The 23,074-nt window shown below is 46.3% G+C and overlaps 1 protein-coding gene across 1 annotated transcript; it reads left to right on the forward strand.

Annotated features, from left to right (window-relative positions):
• Nucleotides 1–4,617: 4,617 nt before the first annotated feature.
• PPM1K (protein phosphatase, Mg2+/Mn2+ dependent 1K) lies at nt 4,618–16,000 on the forward strand. Its single transcript, XM_009489416.2, has 6 exons — nt 4,618–5,090; nt 5,670–5,770; nt 13,345–13,510; nt 14,034–14,178; nt 15,247–15,381; nt 15,854–16,000. The coding sequence occupies exons 1-6, from the start codon at nt 4,651–4,653 to the stop codon at nt 15,983–15,985; spliced, it is 1,119 nt and encodes a 372-aa protein (XP_009487691.2). The 5' UTR covers nt 4,618–4,650; the 3' UTR covers nt 15,986–16,000.
• The last annotated feature ends 7,074 nt before the right edge of the window (nt 16,001–23,074 follow it).

A 23,074-nucleotide genomic window follows, 5' to 3' on the forward strand; every position in this document is an offset into this window, starting at 1 on the left:
AAAAGTTGAAGGAGAATTATCTCCTCTATCTTAAAATTTAAAAAAAAACCCCACCAACCGAAACCAAAAACTTCCTTATCTCAAGAATATCTGGGCTAAACTTGACAGTGACCTCCTTAAGCTCCTACGGAAGCTACGTCAGCTTGCATTTTTCTCTTCGGGTTTCTATTTTCAAGTACTCTTGTGTCCGGTGGACAGCGTGAGGTCAGTGGGAAGGTGTCTTTGAAAGGCTTTTGCAATTAGAGTCATCCAATTTGCCGGATTACATCAAAGGTCGAAGACCGTGTCAGTAGCACAGCGCCATGCAAATCATCTCTTTAAGCTGCCATTTGGACACGGGTCAAATGAGGAGGAGGCAGCAGGAGTGGGGTTTTTCATAGAAACAGTGGCCTTGGAGCCGCACCCTCGACTGTATTTTAAATCCGTTGCCGTATTTTTCCTTAACACCACCAACTTTTCTCTAAGGCCTTCCTGAGACGCCCATGCGCCCTAGCAGTCGGGCTTCCCACCTCGCCGTGACCGGCTTCGCGGGGCGAGGGCGGCGGCGGAGCGCGGACGGGGGGGGCTGTGCGGGGACAGCGCCGGGGCCGCGCCACCACCTCGACGCCTTCGCCTCGGCCAAGGCCACGCCGGTCTCCCTCCTCCTCCGGTCCCTCGCCCCTGCGAGGGGGAGGACGGAGACAAGCCAGAAGCCGCCCCCGCTGGCAAGGCGCGGCGAGAAGGCAGCGCGGGGCCGCCGCAGGGCCCCCCCGGCGAGAGCCGCCTCAGGCCTCGCTGCCCCCGGCCCGCCGGACCCCCGTCCCCCGCCCCGGGCGCCCGGCGGCGGCTGGCGGCGGCCCGTCACGGCCAACGGCCGGGCGCGCGGCGGCTGGCGGCGGCCCGTCACGGCCAACGGCCGGGCGCGCGGCGGGCGGGGCGGGGGCGGCGGGGGAGGCTCGGCCGGCGAGGCGGCCGCCATTGGGGGCGGCGGGGGGCAGGGCCGCGGCGGGACCGCCCTCGCCGCCGCACGATTGGCCCGGCGGGCTCCCGCTGGCCGGCGGGGCGGGGCCGGGGGAAAAGCCAGCGGGCGGCGGCGGCGCCCGCGCCTCGGCAGCCTTGCTCGGGGAGGCGCCGCTCTCGCACCGCTGGGGCGCAGCTCCCCGCCGCCGCCGGCTGCCCGGGCGCGGAAGCAGGTAAGAGCCGCCCCCGCCTCCCCGAGGCAGCCCGGCGTTCAGCGCCGGCGCCCCTTCAGGGCCCAGCCTGCCTGGGGAGGGGGTCAGGGAGGGGAGGGCTCGGAAACTTCTCCCGTTTCGGCGAGGGGAGCGGGATGGGAGCGCGGGGCTCCGGGCGGCGGCTGGGGCAGCGAGCCTGCTCTGGGGAGGAGGCGTCCTCCGCTCCGCTCCGCTCCCCGGCACCGGCCCCTTCCGCCGGCGGCGGCAGGTGCAGCCGCAGGAGCCTGGGCAGGGGGAGGCCCGGCAGCCCGGCCCCGGCTGCGGCCGCGGGGGGAGCAGCGGGCGGGAGGAGGAAGCTAACGGGCGCCATCGGTATCCGGGCCGGCGGCCGCTTCGCGGGGCGGGGGGCTCCGTTGCCTCCCTCGCATATCTGCGTTTCCTCCTCCGCCAGCCGCGGCCGCTGCGCGGGGTTTCTGCTCCGTCTGCCCGCCGAGACGTGGCAGCCGGGGCTGGGGCCCGGCCCGCGCTCCCGCCGTGAGGCCGCGCCCCGGCCGGGCACAAAGGCGGCGGCGGGGAATCGCCTCTGGGCCGCCCGCCCGCCTCTGCCCGGCCCTTCGCGGCAGCCGGGGGAAGAGGCTGCGGCAGAGACACCTCTGCCATCACGGGGGGCTGAAGAGGCTGCGGCAGAGACACCTCTGCCATCACGGTGGGGCTGGCATTAAAGAGGACATCTGCGCTGGTTGCATCAGCCTCTCCTCGGAGGCTCGAACGGCGCTGCCGAGCGTGACTGCACGGCTTTTGTGTACTTAGAATGAACCCGTCCTAGCTCAGTCGGTCGGTCGCGTACGAATTCGTAATTAGTAAATACAGAAACATACAGTACTGCCCACAGCTGTGGGGTTTGGAAAGCAGGCAAGGCGAGTGCACTTATACGTGTTCAGAGTTGTAAATTCCTTTTTAAATACGTTTAATCCCCTGGGGCAGCAGGCATGCCTTCTCTTTCTTCCGGGTTTCTTTTTTTTTCCCTTCTCACAGTCTGGAAAATTTCCATCTGCCAAGAAGCAGGCAGGCTGTAAAAGGGGCACCGTGCATGTTGAACCACAGTTTAATCGCTCACCTCACTGGGTTTAAACATTGTATTTCCTTGTCTGTCTGCAGGAGCGATTTAAGTTAAATCTGTACAGATAACAGGATCAGATGGAGCACCTCAGAAGAGATTTCCATCTACAGCTGTCTGTCTCACACTTTGATTTAACACCAGTGCCCCCCTTTCCAGTACCTCAGTCTTGTTTTGCCCGGATAGGCTTGCCCTGTGTTTGCAAACATATTGGTTAGGAAAGCACACGCTGTTATATGTCCAACTGAAAGCATAACTATTTACTTCATAGAAACTAAAGATGAGGTTCCTACTCCTGACTTGCAGAGACACTTGAAAAGCCAAACTGTCAGCAGTATTTATACTTGCCTGGAAAAAAAGGCCTTTTGAGAGCTGAATTTGATGGGGAACAAACGTATTCATTAGCTTGGGATTTTGGATCAATCCTCTGATTCATGCTGTGGATACTGGGAAGCCTGGACACAGCTAACATTTCACGTTCTCCTTTCAAGCTGACAGAAGTGAAACCAAGTATGGGTTTTGTTAATTGGCAGGCTTTCAGTTTGGTCGTGCGGTGTTTCACAGAAGGAAGTTAACATACCGTTGTTATGAGTCAAGGGTAACAGAAAAAAAGCAACCCAAGAAAGTAAATTGTTTTTTAAATACCTGTAAGTATACTGAAATAAGGATGTGATGTTGTCATCACCCTGCAATAAAATGGAAAATCTTAAAATGCCAAGTGGTCAGTTCCACTCACCTGGTGGCCTAGCCCACATTCATCTGGTGCAACAACAGTGATTCCCAGCATGTTCGGCCTTTTATCAAGTTGACAGTTACTCTCTAAGTGCTAAGTAAAGAAACGTTTCTTCATCTAAGAATTGCATGAAAGGTAAACCAAGAGCATCTAAAGCACAATGCTTTGAGCTGTGAATGACAAGTTTAGTGGGGGCCTCCAGAAAGCTCATGTCAGAGCCATTTTCTACTAAAGCAACAACTTATTAAGTTACCTTTGACTGTGTGGTTCTGCAAGCACTTGGATTTTGTCTAGTAATTTAAAAACGTAGTTTTAACAAATATTTCAGACCTACAGATGCAATTGTGATTGGCATGGGGAAAGTACAACGGCAAGGCACTCCAACCCAGAATTACAGCGTCTCTGGGGTACATGTGTTGCTCTTTGCCGCTCGATTATGTCAGACCACCCTGCCATCTCTTTTTTTTTTTTTTTTTTTGGCATTCACCGAGAGCCTGCATATTTTTAATTCCTTTATTATGGCATATAATACCTTTCACTCATAATTTTGCTCTCAGCAAACTTCAAGCAATTAAGTTAGAAATCCCTCACTTAAAATTTAGTGCGGTCATCTGTGTGATCTGATGGTCCAGTTCAAATTACTCTGGTGCAACAACATGGACCTACTACAAACTGCATCCCAGCCTGTTGGACTTTCATCAGGTTGGGTGTTACTCTACAAAGGGTTAAATAAGCCAATCTTTCTGCATTTTTCAGCATGCTAGATGAATCACCGTTAGTGAATTTTTAGCTGTGCTGAGCCAAGTGATATGCTTAATTTATCTGAGCTGGAAAAGAGATCTGAGAAGCCAGTAGAAGATCTTGCTTGCCTGTGTTAGCCAAGGGAGCCCATTTCAGGGTTATGTGGCAGAGAAAACAGCAAAGAGCTGCACAGGGTTTTTTGGGGGGGAAGTTTTTGTGTGCAATTGTGTATGCCCATGGATACACTCTTAGTGGTTGTTCTTAGATAGCCTGGGAAAATCACAATTCACTTCACAGGTCTGTGTTGAAAAGTATTGTTCAAGTCCTCAATAAATGTGACAGAACAGAGTATCATTTGCAGATGAGAAAACTCTTTAAAATCTAAGCAAATGTATTTCTCCCGCCTTCCCCCCCAGGAGCCACAGTGTGGATATTTCAGCAACTGTTTGAAAAGCATGCATGATAAGCTCATTTTCACAACCTTATCTCATATTTTCACATATTTATATTTTAGCTGACATGGAGCAAAGTCATTGTCACTCTCATTGGCTCCATCACAACCTCTTCAACCTTTGAAAATTCAGGATATCATTATGCAAGTGGCCAGCAGAAATGCCTTACCCTGATCTATCTGCAGTACTCGCCATTAGATGTGGCCTGGTCTGTGTAGGATTGTTTCTCAGTGAGTCATGCAGATCCCTCTGTAGTTTCTTCTAGGAAGTGCTGTGCTATGCATGATTAGCGGGCTCCGAGGGTGACATTGTTTCCTGAATGATGTAACTGAAAATTCCCCTTCCTGTGCTTCTTGTTTCCTGATCAGTTTTCTCTTTGTTTTCAAAGACATTCCAGCAGCTGCGTATCTTTTGTTCCTGATCTTTTATTCCTACAAATCTCTGTGGAGACAAGTTATGTCAACAGCTACTTTAATTAATTTGGTACGAAACGGAGGGTATCAAGTAAGAAGGAGAGCCGTGCTGACGTCCCGCCTCTTGCAAGACGAGAAGCGTCCGACAGCCGTGTGCTACAGCTCCACCTCCGAGCGCCGTGCTTCCCGCTTCGATTCAGACGGGAGTGGGCGACCTACCACATGGGACACCTTTGGCATCTGGGACAATCGCATTGACGAACCTATTCTCCTCCCACCAAGCATAAAGTATGGAAAGCCAATTCCAAAAGTCAGCCTGGCCAACGTGGGCTGTGCTAGCCATATTGGGAAGCGTAAGGAAAATGAAGACCGGTTTGATTATGCTCAGCTGACGGAGGATGTCCTATACTTTGCAGTATATGATGGACACGGTGGGGCGGCAGCAGCAGACTTCTGTGATAAGTACATGGAAAAATATATTAAGTAAGTGCGCATCAAGTGAATGTGTCTCAAATTACAGTAGAGATTCCCTCCTTAGGACTGAAAGGGAACCAGTGGGTCATATGTTGTTGCCAATCCTCCTAGGTTATATAGCCACCTAGCCCAACGGGACAGCCGGAACACTGGGCTGGAGCAGTCTGTTACATTGGACATGCTATGAACTACTTATTCTGTATTGTGCCTTCCCCATTGAGCAAGCCTGCAAAGACAAGAGAGGAAAATACGATTGTACCCACCTTCCAGGAGAGGACTGGGAACACAGGGAGAGTGTGAATCGACTGTTTTCAGATGGGGTCACTGGGATCGCTGACCTATGGCTTGCTTACACTTTTCTGTATCTCTGTGTCGTATCCCTGGGTGTTGGAAGAGGAGTTTTATCTATTTGCACAATTACAGGATTATGCTTCCAGTGCAGGTCATTAGTAAAATCATATTACCTGTTCACTGAAATCCAGCATTATTCAATGCATGCAGGGAGGAGATAGGGCCATAGAAGAGATTGACCAAGATGTATATTTCTTGGAAAGAAGTTTAATTTTTTGTTTGCTTGTTTGCTTCCAGAGAATTTCTTGCTGAGGAGGAGAACTTGGAAAATGTTTTGAACAAAGCTTTTCTAGAAATAAACAAAGCCTACGAAAGGCACGCTCATCTGTCTGCTGATGGTAGGTAAAAAAATATTCTACTCGTATGGGTGTGGAGAATAAGGTTTTTCTTATTTGCTCAGTAGTTTTGTAGTAAAATGTCCAGAAAAATCCTTGAAAAAAGTTTTACTTAACATAGAATTTTGCTCTGATCACTTACTGCAAATGAAACAATTATGCTTTACCTCCTTAAAATGCAAAAGCTGTTAAAAAGTCTAAATCAAATTTCCTGGGGGAGTTTTAATCTGAATGTTAGCATAATCATAAATGAATTTCTCTTAATGTGATTCTGTCAAGGAAAGTGTTCGTCGAGTTAGCGAAGAATGATTTAGATTTGCAAGGAGCATAACTTTACTGTGCAAGAAAAGCTGGAGGGGGGTTTTGGTTTGGTTTTTTTGGTTGGGGTTTTTGGTGTTTGGGTTTTGTTTGTTTGTTTTTTCGTTTTGTTTTGTTTTGTTTTTAAAGCTGTTATTCCTGTGGGTTAAAAGTGACAGTATCAAAAGTTCCCCTTTCTAACTTGGCTGCTGCACCTGAGGAGAAACGTAAGCCAAAATTAATACCATTGATATTGCTTCTGCACAAACAGAATCACAGGAGTAGCTGAGTGTGAAAGGGAAAAAAGCAGTGAAGAGGAGAACGAGGTTGGCTGTGGTAAGGCTGTGGTAAAGCTGGCACCAGCCCTTTTAGACTCCTTAGTCCTGGCTGTTAATCAAGTTCTTGTACATATGTCTAGAGACTAGGTATTTCTGAAGGTCCTGTTCTAGCAACTGAAGCTTATAGAGAGTAACTTGGGAAGGGAGCTAGAGGTCCCTGCCCCAGGAGTTTCCTCAACCATGAGATACAATTTTAAGAGTCACTTTAGCCAGTCTTAAAAAAAAAAAAACCAAACAAAAAACCCCCCAAAACGAACACAATCAAAACCCCCCCAAACCCACAACAAAAAAACCAAACAAAAAACCTGTCCCATTGCTGGTGCAGGAACTGGCAAAATGACTGCGGTCGTTTCAGAAGAACAGAAACTGTGAAAGTTTTCTCTCCAAGAAAGACTTGAATCCAACAAGCCCTTTAGGGACTGAAGTGATACTGCATTCTCAAGCTACTTTTCTTAAGCAATGAATGAATACAATCAAGTAACGGACTGGCTTTCTCCACTTTAACTACTAAATGGATCTAGGTAGACTCAAATATTTCCTGGCAGGACAGGTAGCCTGACTGTTACAGCACTGTGAGGGATACACACCTTTCCTCTTACCTGGTACAAGCTAAGGTATCAGGGGTATCAGGAAAAAAAGTCTTAAGTCCTGAAATGCAGCCATTAAAAAGGGGGGATTCAATCTATAAATCTTATTTCCCCATTATATCCCATTTTACTTTTTTTTTATATTGAAAACCTTTAAAAAATAACAACGTGGTAAAAAAAGTCCAGAGTCACTTTTGACCTACAGGGTGAGTTTTAACTGAGCTTATGAGAGACACATCAGTAAAGCAGATGTGCTTTTTATCCAAGATCCTCCTTACAAATGTGTTTTCTTAAAAGCCCAAATTCAAGAAAGTGTCTGAATACAGGCTTATGTGCTTCCCTGGATCAGGACCTTTCATTTTCACTAACATGAAGATCTGTTATATTTGTCCCCCTCCCCGCCCCTTTGTTAGTGGGACAGCTCTTGGCTTGGCTTATTGAAGTGACCTCTGTTGAGTGTCAGAGCAGCTCCTTGACGAGAAGGACTGGGAATTGTACTTGGTATTATTCTGTTATTCTGAAAACGGTTTCTGATTATAGCATTTCGTACGTGAGACTTGTGGAACCGGATAGCAACAATATTTGACATAAAACTTGTGCAGCAAGCTGAGCATTTTGGAACTGCTTATAGGATTTTTTTCATATCATTTAACTAACTGGTACTGCTTAATGAAATCTAATGCAAATGCCAGCAAATTTACGTAACAGTTACCAAGATACTGGACAAACCCTCTTCATTAAAAAAGCTTGAGGTCAAGCAAAATAGAGGGCAAAAGTGTTGTCAAACATTGACAGGGGCCACGCTCTGGCACGGGCTCAGTGTTTCTCAGGTAGGCTGAGCACCTGCAAGCTCTTGCAGGAGCCAGTGGGATCTAAAAGTGCCCAGTGCTTGTGACTGGTTGCCCAGCTGAGAATCAAGCTATAAGGCAAAGGGTGGAGTAACAGGATGCAAAGACAAGTGTGGATTTCTGAACAAATTAAACTTTTTGCATATCTGTTGTTAAAATAATTCAATGCTATGTTGACTGCTTGGTGTGGATATTTTTGTTGTTGCTGTTGTTTTGAAAGTTATATAAAATTTCAATGCTTGGCATGTGTTCTTGTTAGAAGCCTACTTCCAAACTGATTCAGTTTGCCAGCAAAATGTCTGATTAACTGTGGCTATTCTGGATGTGACAGTCAAGACCGTTACTAAAGTATCTTGAAAATGGTGGCTGGTTGTGTAACACAGGGTATCTGGGATACGCTGGATGCTCCCCAAGACTGACCTCCTTTTGAAATCTGGCCATAGTTGACAAAGTGGAGAATAACAACTTAGTCTTTTTCCAGTAGATGACCCTGTCAGGGTTCACTCTTTTCACTGTATCTGAAAAAAAAACAGTGCATGTTCAAGATGTCCAGGTCTATACTAACACACGACCATCTTTGAAAGTGTGTGCCTGGGTGTTTGAAGGAACGTAAGTCCTGGGACAAATCCCTGTAGCCAAAATTGCATGGATTTTGTTTGACACATTGTTGATAGTGCTATTTAAGGGGTAAAAACCTCATATAATGGCACAAATTTAACAGGACTAGAGATGTGCCTCGTTGGAGCACCTAGCTATGTCTTCAAGGGCATGGCCCTTTGTAGGTCATTTTACAATTACAGGATATTTGAAATTATAGATGGAAAATACATAGCATAATAGTTTCTGTGAGCTTTCAATAAAAAAAAAAAGTGTATGTATGTGTTCCAGGTACTGCTACTGTATCTGGCGTACAGCTCACTAGTGCTGTTGGAGTGCTGTAGTGGCCCGCTGGAGACTGGTCCAGTATCCCCTCTGACAGTGATCTGTACCTGTTGTTTCACACAAAAGCATAAGAAACTTGCTGTAGGCAGATCTGGGATAATCTGTCCTCCACCTAAATCCTTTCTAATCACTAACAGCTTAGAGATATGCCTGAGCCCTGAAGCATGGTGTTTGATAGCTCTTCAAAAATGCATTTTCATTCACTTCCACGCATTTAAATATATCCAGTCACTTTTAAATCACTGCTAAACTTAGGTATAAGACACAGTAAAGGAAGCTCACGTTCAACAAATATGTCATTATCCACAGGACAACTGTTAACACAGAATTTTCTGGTATTTTTTTTATCAGCCATAAAAACTGCAATGTAAAGGCTGAATAGCTTTGCCTAGCTAGGACAGAAATAAGGAATTGAATCATGTGCTTGAGGAAATTTGAGCATCTCTCTGGGGAAATGTAAGACAAACCTTCTCCTGGCCTAGTGCGGTCCTACAAGGTACTGCTACTGCTTCTGTTCACTGCGAGCCACTACTCGGAGAAAAGAACAGGGAGTCTTCCCATCGACCTCCGTGTTCAGTGCATCCAACTCTAATCACATTGGCCGCTCACTTCTGGAATAGCCATGTTATTAAAACATAGCCAGGTATTAACTGATGCATCTATGTTTGAAAGGCACTCCTGGAATCTTATTATGCTGAGCAAACAGCAAAAGTTATTTAAAAATAACTAAATTTAAAAAGTAGTGGGTTTTGGTTTTGTTTTTTTAAGTTACCATTCAAACATATGATTTTTATTTCTTTGAATATGTTAACCTGCAACACTGAGGAAAAGGGAGAGCTGCAGAAATTGTACTTAAATATTTCATAAATCCATTAATTTTACAAAGGCAGCTTTTTTATCCAAGGCCCCTGATTATTACCTAATCAAGTTAGAAGATACTAGTTACAATTTAAAGGAGTATTTTGCATATTTTTCCATGGGTCAGAACGATTCATAAGCTTACATTCAGTGCCTTTAAGATGGCCCTATTTTAGTTGGCATCAGTTTGAACTCCCCATTTTTGTGTTGTATATAAATATGCATATAAAAATAGATAAATTGCCTTGAGGAAAAAGATTGGGCCATATTCTGTACTGAAGATGTTCTTCAGAGTGGCCACTCTTGCCATGTATGAGACAGCTGACACTCTAGCATTGATACAATTCTTTGGTTGATTTGCTGGTTGGTTACTTACCTCCACAGGAAAAAAAAAAAAAAAAAAGTGGCTTTTATTTTGGCGGAATTGAAACTGGTTTTGTCACACAGTTTTAGCAAGAAGGCGAGAACGGTGGCAATTCCCCAGAAATACCAAAGCTGATCTATCATTGGCCAAAGATGCATGTGTAAGCCTGAAGTACTTCCTATATGACCTGCAAAAGACAGTGCAGGCAAACCCAAAAGTGACTACTTCCCCTGTTCTGCAGCCCTTGTTCTTTCATCTCCAGTGTTGCAGGTTTATTTTGTTTGAACAAAGTCCCTGGGTGAATTTCCTATTTGCCTCTGTGTGCGTGTTATTTGTGGCAGACACTGTACCTGGTCAGCAGCTCTAGAACTGGAGGCCCTGGACACTATATGCTGGGCTTCAGTGGAAAGAGAGATCTGCTTAATTTTGTCCCAGGTGAAGGAGTCCGGCGGTTCCTAGCCTGGACTACTGGAAGGTTCCCACATCCTCTTTGTCACATTAGTTGAGATGACTTGCAGTAAAAGTTGTCCAGTGAGTGTTAAGAACCTATTGAAAGATCTTAGTTTTATAGTGATATTGCTAGGAAAACAAAATAAACTCTTTAATTGTTAAAACCAATATATATGCTGATGCAATGTATTTTGATATTATTAAATAACCTAGCAGCAGTTGTTGTAAAGCATTAGAAATGTTATCCCATCATCATTCCTGTGTTTTTGAGCTGTGCTAGAAATCACATAATGCATGCAGTCTAGCTGCATCCATGTTCTTGCACCCCTACCCAGATCATGAACTGGTTCCAAGGAAGAGAGCGTGAGCAGCATTTATTTTTCTAGGAGTGCTATTTAACTAATAAAGGTATATAAAGCTCAAGTCACTATGACCATTACCATAATTCTGGACAATATCTTGACTTGTTCTTTAGTACTATCCCTGAATTTTGTGATAGCGGCTCTTTTAGCTTTGAGAGTCTGCACTTGAAAGATGCAGATTCACTCAAATGTCCAAATGTTTCCAGTCACTTATGAATTAAAGACTACGGATCTTAACTTTTTCAGAAACTGCTTATGTTTGTCAGCATAGTTCCAAAACCAAGGAATGAAATGGGAGAGTAGTGGCAGTTCTGCATTAATTTTAACGTCTAAATAAAATGTGTTTTCTGTGGAAAAAAAAAAAAGGTAGTTTTACTTAGGTTCTTCATTTAACTTCTTTTAACTGTTAGCTAAAACAGGTATTTTACTGGTTCTACTAAAATTTCTAATCACACTGGTACTTGTTAGCATCTTACTTTCATAATGTGCCTCAAAGTGAGCCTGCACTGCGCTAGTCCTTGCTCCAAATTAGAAACAGGATGTCAGTGCTTACCTCAACAGTCAGAAGCTACTGGCATCTAAGTAGTTTTGAATATCGTAGCCTGCATGGCAGCCATAATGTAGTCCAAGATTTGACCTAGGTTACCATGGTTACGTTCACGATTGATGTGTTGTTTAAGTGTATAGCTGAACCAAGTCCTCACTGCAGTAATAATACCTGTTTTAAATAATAACACAAGCTTAGTTTAGACTGTTTTGTGAGGTTTTTTTGGATTCATCAACTCACCGCTTTCACTGCACAACAAGGCTCAATGCATCTCTCAGGGCTTTGCGCACTTCAATTTACTCCTAACCCTGTTTTACCTACAGGGTGCCGAGACCTCACAGGGTTGGTGAACGAGGTCACCAAGATCCCAGAGCGCTCGCGTTTCTGTTTCCGTAGTACGCAGGGGGTCGTGCTGCGTGTATGCAGTTTGCTGGCAGCTGGTCAGAGATGGGGCTGGCTGGCATTCCTCCGGCTCAAACGCACAGCCCTGTCTGAGCTCCATCCCACCTCCCGGGGTCAGGGCTGCAGGGCCAGAGGTAGTAGGCATGTAGTTGTAGCTGAGCTCTGCGGGAGCGGTGGTGGAAAGATCTTTAACTGTTAGTCGTGTGAAAACAGGAATATAACAGGGGATTCTCATTCCTCAGTTAGCCCCAAGCCACTCTCGAACTGGCTTGCTTTTAAAACCCGGAAAAACTGGAAAATTCCAGAATGCAGGAGACCTACAGAGGGCCTTTCAAGGGGATTTGCACTGGCTGTGAATGCAAATGTGTTCTAGGCCAATAGCTTGTCCTGGCCAGACATTTTACTGTAATAGCTCAAGTCGGCAAGAGTTACTGCTTTCCAGGCACCTCTCACTGGGTTACCTTTGCATAATTTGCAGGAAGGGAAGATGCTAACTGTAAAATGGGACTGCTGCTTTCAACAAGCAAACAAAAGGGAAAGCTGTACAGTTATTCTGGCATTTCCTTCACCGCAGATCTTTTCTGAAATAGTCAAGACTCGCATTTCTCCTTTTCAGGCACTTTTTTTTTGTTCCCAGAGTGTTGTAGAAATTGAAAGGAGAAGCCCTTAAATTTACTTGCACCAGTTAATCCAGCCAGGTGCCTGAACACAGCCAGTCAGCTCAGCTCACTCCCTTACCCTGTAAGAGAAGGAAGACAGCAGCTAGGGCTCTGTTTTGCCCTCTAGGCAGGTACTGTACACCCCTGTCAAATGATCTCACCAGTGCCCGGGGCAGGATGCCCAGAGAGGCGCTGCCAGCTGACTGCATCCGTTTGAAGGCACAAGGAAAGGCAGAATCTAGCTTCACCTTTGTGGTGGGACCCGCAGCAAGTTGACAGGGTCTGAAGGGAGCAGCATCCCTTGCTGAAAAAAGCCATCAGCCTGTTGGCTGAACTCTTTGTCTCCTGGCAAGGCTGGGGGAAGCAGCAGGAGATCGTACCAACTCTGGCAGCAACTGGGAGATCCCACAGACTGGGGTAAAGGAGCGATCTAGTGTTTCTCTTCTGGTGAACCGTGTGGAGCTACAATTACTATTACCCAATTGCCCACTTCACCACCTAACAGAAGGGAGCCATCAGCTTTATGTTGGGCTACCCATGCAGTCACTGTGCCCAGGGATAAACACAATAACCCGGTAACTTCAGGGAGCTAGTGGGACAGAAAAACTATTTGCTACAAGCTGAAAGGAAGCCACTGTACCTTGTACCACTTTTATTCCAGTTGCTCTCTTTGCATGGAGCCATGTTGTTGCACATAAATACTTACCCTTTCCGCTTCCTCTCTCTCCCCCAGTCCTCCATGCATGCATGTTTGCTGTATGTTTTTTTATATGTAGATTTAGTTTAAACTTAAAAGCAGTTACTTACTGGTAATGTAGAACACAAGTTGTCTTCATTTTTACCAATTGAAATGGTTGCTGTTGTAAATGGTCCCATGCTTCGAGGCAGTGCTAAAACCTCTCTCTTTAATATGACATTTATAGCAACTCTGATGAACTCTGGGACCACTGCAACAGTGGCTCTGCTCCGGGACGGTATTGAGCTGGTTGTGGCAAGTGTGGGAGACAGTCGTGCTCTGCTGTGTCGAAAGGGAAAGGCCATGAAACTCACCATTGACCATACTCCAGAAAGAAAGGAGGAGAAGGAAAGGTACCTGTCAGCTGATGATGTGGCTTCCCAGGGAACGGCCTCGGTCAGGATGTGCTTGTGTTCTGCTGCTGGGTTGGGCCTGGAAGAAAGCAGAGAGTTGAACTTAACACCCTGAGACCACCTCTGAGCTGGCAGAAGGTGGCACAGCTCCAGTTAATTCATTTGGTTCCATTTAGAGGACCGGGAATATAGAAAGCCCTGCATGAGCATAAACTGTCTCAGCAGTAAGATCAGCATAGCTAGGACTCAGTACAGAGCCATGACCACATGGTAAAGACTTGTCCAAGACCACCAAGTTAGAGCCATGACCTGAAGAAATGCACTATGGTTCCCAGGTCAGGGCTCAGCCTGCCAAGCCACATCCCTTCTGTGGAGCCCTTCAAACAGCAAAAGCCAACCCTCAGTCTTCCAGCTTAGGTCCTCCATACCCTATTCTGCATCAGACAGAAACTGCAGATAGAGACAGGGCTAATGGTGTGAAGCAGTAACTGATATTCACTTTTTCTTTTGTGCCTCTGGACAGGATTAGGAAGTGCGGTGGCTTCGTTGCCTGGAACAGTCTGGGACAACCTCATGTGAATGGTAGACTTGCAATGACGCGGAGCATAGGAGATTTGGATCTTAAAAACAGTGGTGTGATAGCCCAGCCAGAAACAAAAAGGGTTCAGGTAAAAGAAGGCCTGGTTAATAGGGACAGCAACATTCGGACTAAGGGGCGTCATAGGTATTTGATGCAGGTGGCGGTACCCACATGACATGCGCCCACGTGAAGCCTGATGGCCAAGCGCTGATTTCTATTTGTGGTGAAGTAACTGGAGACCAATTCTAATTAAGTCATTTCAGATTCACACTAACAGGACGGAAAAGAATCTGGTCCTGATACTACATTCAATCAGATCAACTTCTAAATCCCATTTATCACAGTACAATATAGGATGAGGAAAGAAAGGTAAAACGTGACATCCACTACTGAAATACAAAGGCCTTAGTCTGCTTGGGGCTTGTGGTCCAATGAATAATTTTGAGGTTAATGCCGATATAAAACCATCACTGAGAACTAGGTGGGATATGGATGGGCTGTCATCAAAAAAAGTAGACTATGCAGAGGTTTGCACACTTGGGAGGAAGGGAGGAGGACAGGCCAGTTGCATGCATCTTACCAGAGCTCTGCAGTTGTCCCGAAAACAAACTAACCACCCAGAAGGTATTCAGCACAGTTGCCTTCACTTTTGTAGGAAGGCTCTCCTCTCAGCTCCTACTCTGTTTGATACTTTCCCCAATGCACCTCCCAGGGCACGGGGAACTTGCATTCAGTTGGTCCTAATTAAACACCACCCACTAGGCCTGAGGGGTTTAGGGAGATGACCGCTGTGCTATCATGTCTTCCTTGAAATCCTCAGTTTAAGGAAGCATTTTTTTTACGGGGTAATGTATGGATCTGGTCTTTTGGCCTCAGTGTATTCAGAGGCTGCTTCCTAGAACTGGAAGCACCTTAAGAGGCTCTCCTCCAGTACAGGGAACACAGTCTGTGTGGCTGATGGATGTGCTCGAGGATTCAAGGGGCAGCCTTTGGCTAGCTGAGGATTTGGGGGTTCCAGTTAGTCCTTGCACAGAAAGCAGGAGAGCATGCAGCACCCCCAGAAAAAGTGCTTTGCAACAGAGTAAAAAATTAAGGCAGTTACTTTGTCTTGCAGCACTTGCTCCATCATTGTGCATACTGTCTGCCTTTATTGCAGCTGCATCATGCGGACGACAGCTTCCTGGTCCTTACTACAGACGGTATTAACTTCATGGTGAACAGTCAGGAGATCTGCGACTTCATTAACCAGTGCCATGATCCTGCTGAAGCTGCCCACGTTGTTACTGAGCAGGTAACGCCAGGGCTTCTCTTGGCACCACATGCTTGTTGTTGTTTCTTGTTTGGTTTTTTAAAAAACAAGCATACAACCACACATTCAAGTGAATTGAACTGTGCTGGTTGAGACATTCACTAGTCCCACCAGCTGGTCTTTTCCTTACCCTGAGTCTTGCCACATCCTTGCCGGGCATCATTTCAGTTAACTTGCTTAGCTCACGATCCACTGAACTGTGTGGGACCGTAACTGCAGTTTCTTCCTGTGCTGAATATGTCATCAGCATAGACAGAAATGGCCATTTTCTCACCAGGGTTCTGGATAGTGGCATATCCTGTGGAAAGCTCTGGGGCATACCAGAATGCAGCATCAGGGCTGGGAAGGGGCAAGGAAGTCTTGGGCCTCAGGGCATGCTGTCCCATGTGGAGCCAGACACTTGTCTCCTTTTCCAAGCAAGATGATGATGCTGACAATTTGTTTCTTCTCTCAGGCAATGCAGTTCGGCACTGAAGACAACAGCACAGTTGTCATAGTGCCATTTGGAGCATGGGGAAAGTACAAAAACGGTGAGATCAACTTCTCCTTCAGCCGCAGTTTTGCTTCCAGTGGAAGGTGGGCGTGAAGATCTGCCACAGCTATCTTTTCCTGCCATAATCTGGACACAGCGTGCTACAGGAGAACAAATCCATCTGTTCTTAGGTTGGCTCAGTGTCTTGTCCATCTCTTCTGTTCCCAGTGTTAGAGAAGATGCCACTGTTCCCTCGGTGCGTAATGCCCCGTTGTCACTTATGGCTGATTGCATTTTGCTGTGTTTATTTATTCAAGTCAGCACTGAGGCAGCTATTTCTGTGGGCTTGTAGTCCCAGCGGCTCTGCACATCACTTTTGTTCACGTAGACGAGGCTCTGGGCTTTCACCTAAGGCTGGAGGTGTTGCACAATTGTTTCATACCTACTTGTATTACCTAGGACCCTTAGTTACCTGGCAGCTGTGTAAATCTGAGTCTCTGAGCCACATGCTGGCTTCTTTGTATGCTAATACACGGGGGAACAAACGCACAATGTTCTTAGGTAGACAAGTAGCAGGTTTGTTGTCTTCCTCTGCTGTGCAGCCACTCAAAACTCCCCTGTGCTTCAGGAGAAGCAGGTGAAAAATACGGGGGAAGTTTCAGAAGCGTTTAGGTTCTGATGCCAGTGGCATTTGGTGTAGCTGAACAACTTCCTGAGACAGTGCTGGGCTTTATGTTCTCGCCACCATCATCCGTGATCCTCTAGCTCCAAGGAGACAGAGCAGGCTGGAGCCACGTGCCGTTGGACAGGTGGGAACATTTTTCCATTGGGTCCAAAGCCTGTACAGTCTCTGTGGACCATGCAGCAGCCCCTTGCGCTGTCTTCTCTTTGATGTGCCAGTGCTTGACAGGAGCACAGAGGAGGGAAAAAGCTGCACATTTTTGATATCCAGAGACTCTCATCAACTTGAATTTTTTTTTTTCTTTTAAAAAGAAAACCAGCTAATTTCAAAGAGTTTGCTAATCGAGATTCTTTGGATGTGTAAGACAGGAGAGTTTATTTCTTCATAAATATATGAGGATTTTCCTGCCCTCTGCTGAAGGTTTCTTTTAGTTAGTCATGATGATCTCCTGTGTCTCTTCATGGTATGCAGGGAGCTGTAAAACGCCCAAAGCAAGCAAGCTAGAGAAAGGAGAGAGCATTGTAGTAACATAAGGTAATTTTTATAAGTTTCAGGTATTGTTCTTAGTAGGTGTCAGATATTCAGACACCAGAAGGTAGTTTTATACTTAAAGGAAGCGTTTCCACTTCCCTTTCCGGAGGGAGTCTGCATCCAGTGAGGCACAGGGGGCCAGAGCTCTGAGCCAGCTCCTATCACTGCTGTGACACAGACTGCAGGTGACGTGTTGGCAGCAGGCAAAGACCTGTCCCAGCGTGCCTCGTTCAGGCCTCCTTCCTCCTCTGCTCCACATCAGGTGTGCCTCCGAGTCACCCTGTCGCAATGAAATACGGGCAGAGAAGTACTGGGCTCTTCTCAGCCTCGCCGCAGTATTTTTCATTGTATGGATGTTTCCAACGGCACCATTGTAAAAACAAAACAAAACAAAAAAAGGAGTGAAAGAGAAGGTGCCTGATACTAAATCACCTTGCAGTAAGGAAAAATATTTCTGAGATGCCTGGCCTGATTCTCATTTTCCACTATGAAGTACGCATCTTCGTTACTTTTAGCCCTTTCCTTTTAGCACAGGGTAACACGTTAGGCAGTCATTCCACGTTTTTCCTTGCCTCTGGTTGAAGGCCTAGCAGCACCCAGCAGAGCACAGTGTTGTACTGACAGCATTAAGTACTAAGTGTTTAGAGAGTATGCTGGTTTTGTCCCATCACTTGGTGTATTACATGGTGTATATAATGTGTATATTCAGTTTGTAAGTACGAAAAGCTTGCGAGTCGATAAATGTAAATCTCTGTTGTATTGGATGCTGTTGCCCAGGCCTCTGTAACGAGCACATCACTGGTTTACAATAGTAATCCCTTCTCTCTCCCCAGATTTTCCCCAGGGTTGGGATTCAGTCTTCACCTGAGGTCAGAATGTTTGCTGGGCGTGGTCCTGGGCTCAGCCTTGCTTACCTGAGGCAGAGGGGCACTTTTAGTTGATACCAGTGAGGGCAGGTTCTCAGTCTGCAGCAAGTTTGAAGATTCCCACAACCCATTTGTGGCAAAAATGACAAAACCCAGCCTCTGAGCACTTGAGGAGAGGTCGCACCTGACAGAGGTTCAGAGAGCTGCTCCGGGAACATGGTTATGGCCAGTTTGCGCTGCAGCGTGACCAGCTGACGGGCCTTTCTCCTGCCAAAGAAGCGACCTGCTAAAACAGCAAGTCCGATAGTTCCTAGCAAAGGGTTAACCACAGCACGCAGCGGTCTTACTGGGAGCACAGTGAAGGATTACAGTCAAGCTCTGGAGAGGGAGTTGCTGTGGGGGTGGCTTTGGTATCAAGTGTCAGGGCTGTGAGCTGTGCTGCAGGGATTTGGACTAGCTCCATGGACGCTGGCCTGTTCCAAATGCTGCTCATTTCTGTTCGGCCAGCTAACCATCTATCCAGACAGAAGATATCAAGGGTGCTGGGGGTGTTCGTGACAAGTACACACCGATTTTTTTTTTTTTTTTTGAGCAGTACTGGATACTTGCCAAGCTGAAGACATGATATTAAACGCAGGCTGCTAATGAAAAACAGGTGCTCTGAGGAATGACCTGGCAGTTCGAGTAGCTTCTAGAGATTGACCCAGATGTAACACGAAATGACAGTTTTTTTCTTCTCATTGGAGGTTTTGAGGCATTTTTTGTTTTATCCCTATCTGGTTGCCTGATTTCATAGAGAACAAAAGTGATTGGGGGCTTTTATTTCTTCTAACAGAGTGATTATCCTCTCAGAGGAAGGATCCATCCATAATTTCTTTTAAATTTTATAAGGGAAGGGATAAGACAAAGCTTTGCAAAACAGAAGATGATTAGATAAAGATTTATCGGTGGTTGCTATGACTGCCTTTATACAATCACAGAAAAACTTAGATTGGAAAGGACTTCTGGGTGTCATCTAGCCTAGCCTGCTCAAAGCAGGGATAACTCCAGAATTGTGTACTGTAGTGAAGGGATGGCTGCTGACGTGGAAATGCAGTGCCTGAAAATGGATGGGAGAGAGAATTTCGCATGCAGTGTGGTTTACCTGTGGAACCACTGAATTGTATTGAAGTTGAAAACTTACCAGTATTTAACAGGCATTTTGTATAGCTGCCAATACATTTCACAAATAAATTAGCACATATGTAAAACTAAGATACGAGCCATTTTGCTCTAAGCAAAAAAGTGAATCAATAACTGACAGGAGATTACAGAGATCCATTTCTTATGCACAGGTTAATCCCTGCCTGTTCACTCTAGTTTTCTGCACCTTGTGCTGAAGTAAATGAGCCAAAGATTAAGATGAAATGCTTTGCCAAGTGGCCCAGTAGCCTGCCTGTTCCTCCTTCCATTAAGACCCGAGGTACCTTAACACTGAGGGAATCACTAAGGAATCCTCCTTACTTCATGCTGCACATGGCAAGGCTCTGAGTGCCAGCTTGAACAGTGTAGCATTTTGCAGAAGCACTCCATTACCAGGACCATTGGTCTCTGCCTCCTGAACCACAATACTGCTTTTTCCTACCACGATGACAGTGAACTCCCCTAAGACCTAGTGGCAACTGCACCAAACTTTGTTTTTTCTCCAGGAAGTTGGGAAAACCCTGCAATTTCCTGGGTGGTGGATTTTTCATCATTTGACACTTCTTACTGAAGAGTCATTAGAACAAGTCCCTGCCCTTGCACTTCATTTTTGGGGCTGTTGTAACACTGATACTGTGTTGGCAGAGTGAGCTTTGCCAACACGTTCATGTGTTGACTGGGACTTGGGTGTATGGCACTGAATTTGGAGTGCACAGACTGTGAAGTTGGTGGAGTAAAGCCATGTTGGGGAAACTGGAAGTGGTTTGTCACAGTGGTCCCAGGGGATCAAATTAGCAATGCTGCGGTAACGTCCAGCCAGCAAACCTCTTGGCATAGGGTTCTGCAGCAGAGCTGGGTACTGCTCTCCTGTGATGAAGCTAGATTTCTTTTTCCTCTCTAGTCAATAGCCTCCTGCTGCCTATAGCAGCTCTGCAAGCAACAAGCTTTACATGCCGGGGACCAGCAAAATTCTGTTGGCTAGCAGAGAGCTCCCTTCAACTTGAGGACAAAGAGCAAATTGTCCTAAAAACAGCAGTTGCCTGTCAGGGAGGTTTATTATTGAAGGATCAGTAGAGGTATCTTACACCGTGAATGAAATGAAACGGAATCTTAGTTTGCTCTCTAGCTCCCTGTCTTTCCCGTGCATCTGTTGTTTCAATGAAAAGAATGATATTTTTTGTTTATTACAGACTGAACTGAACGTAAAGGGTGACCTACTGAGCAAACCGTAACAAGTGTTGACTTTTTTCCTGCCTTTTAGGGATGGATTCTGAACTCTATTGGATCTGGTAAGAGTATTTTCTTGCCTGAACACTCCCCCTGGAGTAGCGGTACCTCTCACTGGACAGGCACTGCAGGAGGGTGGGCTGTGGGTGCAGAAAGGGGAAAAATTTTGTCCAGCTAGGTACTCGTTTTTACTGTGAGGATGTGGAAGGCACAGGGGGCCTCGTGTCGGGGGAGGATTTACTAGGAGAGGTGTTGAGACTGCAGCTGGAGTTCCAGCTTGGTCACTCCGCCACCTGGAAAAGGGGGTTTGCGCTTTGTAGAGGGAACTCGGTAAAATGTCATTTTCAGCCTTGATTTAGGAGAGCTGGCCTCTCTGGAAGGTGAACATAGTGCAAGAAATTGAAATGGGGATGAGATCCAACAGTTCGTTTAACACAGGGCCCTCAATACAATCAGTCCCTTTTGGCTGAAAACCTCAGGGTTGGCGAATAATCAAGGAGCACAGTTTGTGGTTGAGAACGGGAGTGTGGAGAGAAATCAGCAATATTACTGCTTTTTACATACTCGGGGGAAATGAAACTTGTGAGGAGCTTAGACTCACTGCAGGATTTCCGCTGACTTCCGCAGGATCAGGGTATCAGATCGCCTTTTCTGTCTCAGCAGGCGGATGTGCTGTGGTCAAAGGCATTGGGATTTCTAGCTAAGGGAGAAGCACCAAACAACAGATACCAGTGAAACTGGTTTAATATTAATTTTTCTTCAGTAAATTCAGTTGGGCACTGCTAGGTCCCTTGGTCACTCACCCAACAAGCCAAACATAAGCTATAGCAACACTCTGGCTGTTCCTTGGTTCCGAAGCTGCTGTTCTCAATGCAGAGCTATCCAGCGGGGTGTCCTCTTGACTCCGGATATCATGTGCTTGGGCAGCGGTCTGTGTCATAACTTTCTACAGACTTAAGTGCAATTGTGTACATTCGTTACATAGTTTGCCTTAGGACTGCATATAATTCCTGTGGTTTGATGTTTATGTTTGGTGTAATTAGCATCCATAATTCATCTACTTCTTAATTTTATAGAGGTGTCCATTTTGCCTTTTTTTTTTTTTTTAAAAAAAGTTTATTCGTCTTCATCAACTTAAACCTACAGCAGAGCAGATTAAGTCTGTACTGGAATGCTTAAAAGATCTTTTAATAAAGAATCAGCTTCTAGCATTGTGTCACTACAAATGGATTTTTCTTCTTTCACTGCATCGCAAACTACCAGAGAAATTTCTGCTTTTCAAGCTGCCCTGTTAGCCCTGGGCCTCAGCCCCTGCCATAAAAAGCTTCTGATAACCAAGGCTTTGCCTACAAAGATGTTCAACCAGTGATAACCGGTGCAAAGCACCTTCTGTCTCTGTGCTCCGTGAGCATGCATGGGCTCTGCTGCATCAGGGCAACATGTTCTAACTTGCTAGTTTTGTCGTCTATATTTTGATATATTACAATACCAAGAAATCAGAAAGACCTCTCTCTAAAACAAGTCTGTCTTAAAAAACAAAATTCTTTTGTGAAGCAGGAAAGCACCCTGGGTAGTTGTCATGGTGAGCAATGTCATGCTGTGACACAGTGGAAAGAAAAAAATTGGGCCTCCTCAATAAAAGAATATATTTTGGCTTCTGCATGGATTCAAGACTTTTCAGTTATCCTAAAAGAAATTAAAACCCTCAGCTGTTATTTTCTCCTTATAACTCATCCACAGACATAACCCTGAGATCACATATTATTTTTAATTACTACTGCTTTTACAGCTGCACTCAAACCTACTTTTACTCTCTCCCTTGAAAGGAGCAGCCTTGACTTCATTCAAGTCCTAGCAGTTTCCTACAGCTGAGCCCCAGCCCTTCCTTTCAGGATTGGAGCGAGTCCTTTTTTGTTACCCTTTGTTGCCCATCTGCTTCTCAGCTCAGGTCAGAGCAGATCAGCTCTTTGATATATGCATATATCCAGGGGGGTAAGCATATAGTAGTCACTGCTCAGGTGAATTTTAAGAGCTTGGGTTGTGTGTTGGGAAAGCCGCGGGACAGCTTTGCCCTTTCCTCAGGCCTGCCCTTTCACAGTATTTGTGAAATGGCTGCCAGGTTACTCTGCAGTCGGAGCGTTTGTCCGGTAAGGAGCGTCCCGTGACCGGCTGGTTCATGCACACCTGTGGGAGAGGAGGAGGGCGGCCAAGTCGAGCGGCACCATGGTGGTTCCCTGCCCAGCTTCATCAGGGTGGGCTTGGGAGAGCAGCCAAGCTTTCAGAAAAGCAGTCCTGGCTCTCACGTGGGGCGCTTACAGAAGCTGGCGCCCCAGGAAGGGCTGGAAGCTTTTGCAGGAGCTGAGGGCAGCTTGTGTCAACACCCCCCAGAGCCTACCTGCACGGGGCAGGGGTCGTGGCTGATTACACGGCGTTTTCGTCACTGCTGTTGTGCAAGAGCCTTGCTCTGCATGCACACACGCACAAACCATGTATCAGTATTTACATTTGTAACATGCTCTTTCCCAGAGATCATCTTTGCTCTTGCTCGGCCCTGCAACGCTTTAGGCTCCCTGCAGCTCTGCCCAGCAGAGCAGGCGGCACAGGCTGCAGTGGCACCAAAAGCGGGGAGGGAGCAGTCCGTCCTCCCGAGGGGAAGGTGCTGGCGGTACAGCCAAAGGCCCAGCACCTGGAAAACTGGCTGGGTTTGAGCTACCA

This window comes from Pelecanus crispus, chromosome 4, assembly GCF_030463565.1.
Source record: "Pelecanus crispus isolate bPelCri1 chromosome 4, bPelCri1.pri, whole genome shotgun sequence".
NCBI lineage: Eukaryota > Metazoa > Chordata > Aves > Pelecaniformes > Pelecanidae > Pelecanus > Pelecanus crispus.

Bases quoted from the DNA above. Each gene is read 5' to 3' on its own strand.
- PPM1K (XM_009489416.2), top strand. From the start codon at position 4,651: ATGTCAACAGCTACTTTAATTAATTTGGTACGAAACGGAGGGTATCAA. The intron at 5,771-13,344 runs GTAGGTAAAAAA...TGACATTTATAG, and splicing joins CGCTCATCTGTCTGCTGATG to CAACTCTGATGAACTCTGGG. The intron at 15,382-15,853 runs GTAACGCCAGGG...TTCTTCTCTCAG, and splicing joins CCCACGTTGTTACTGAGCAG to GCAATGCAGTTCGGCACTGA.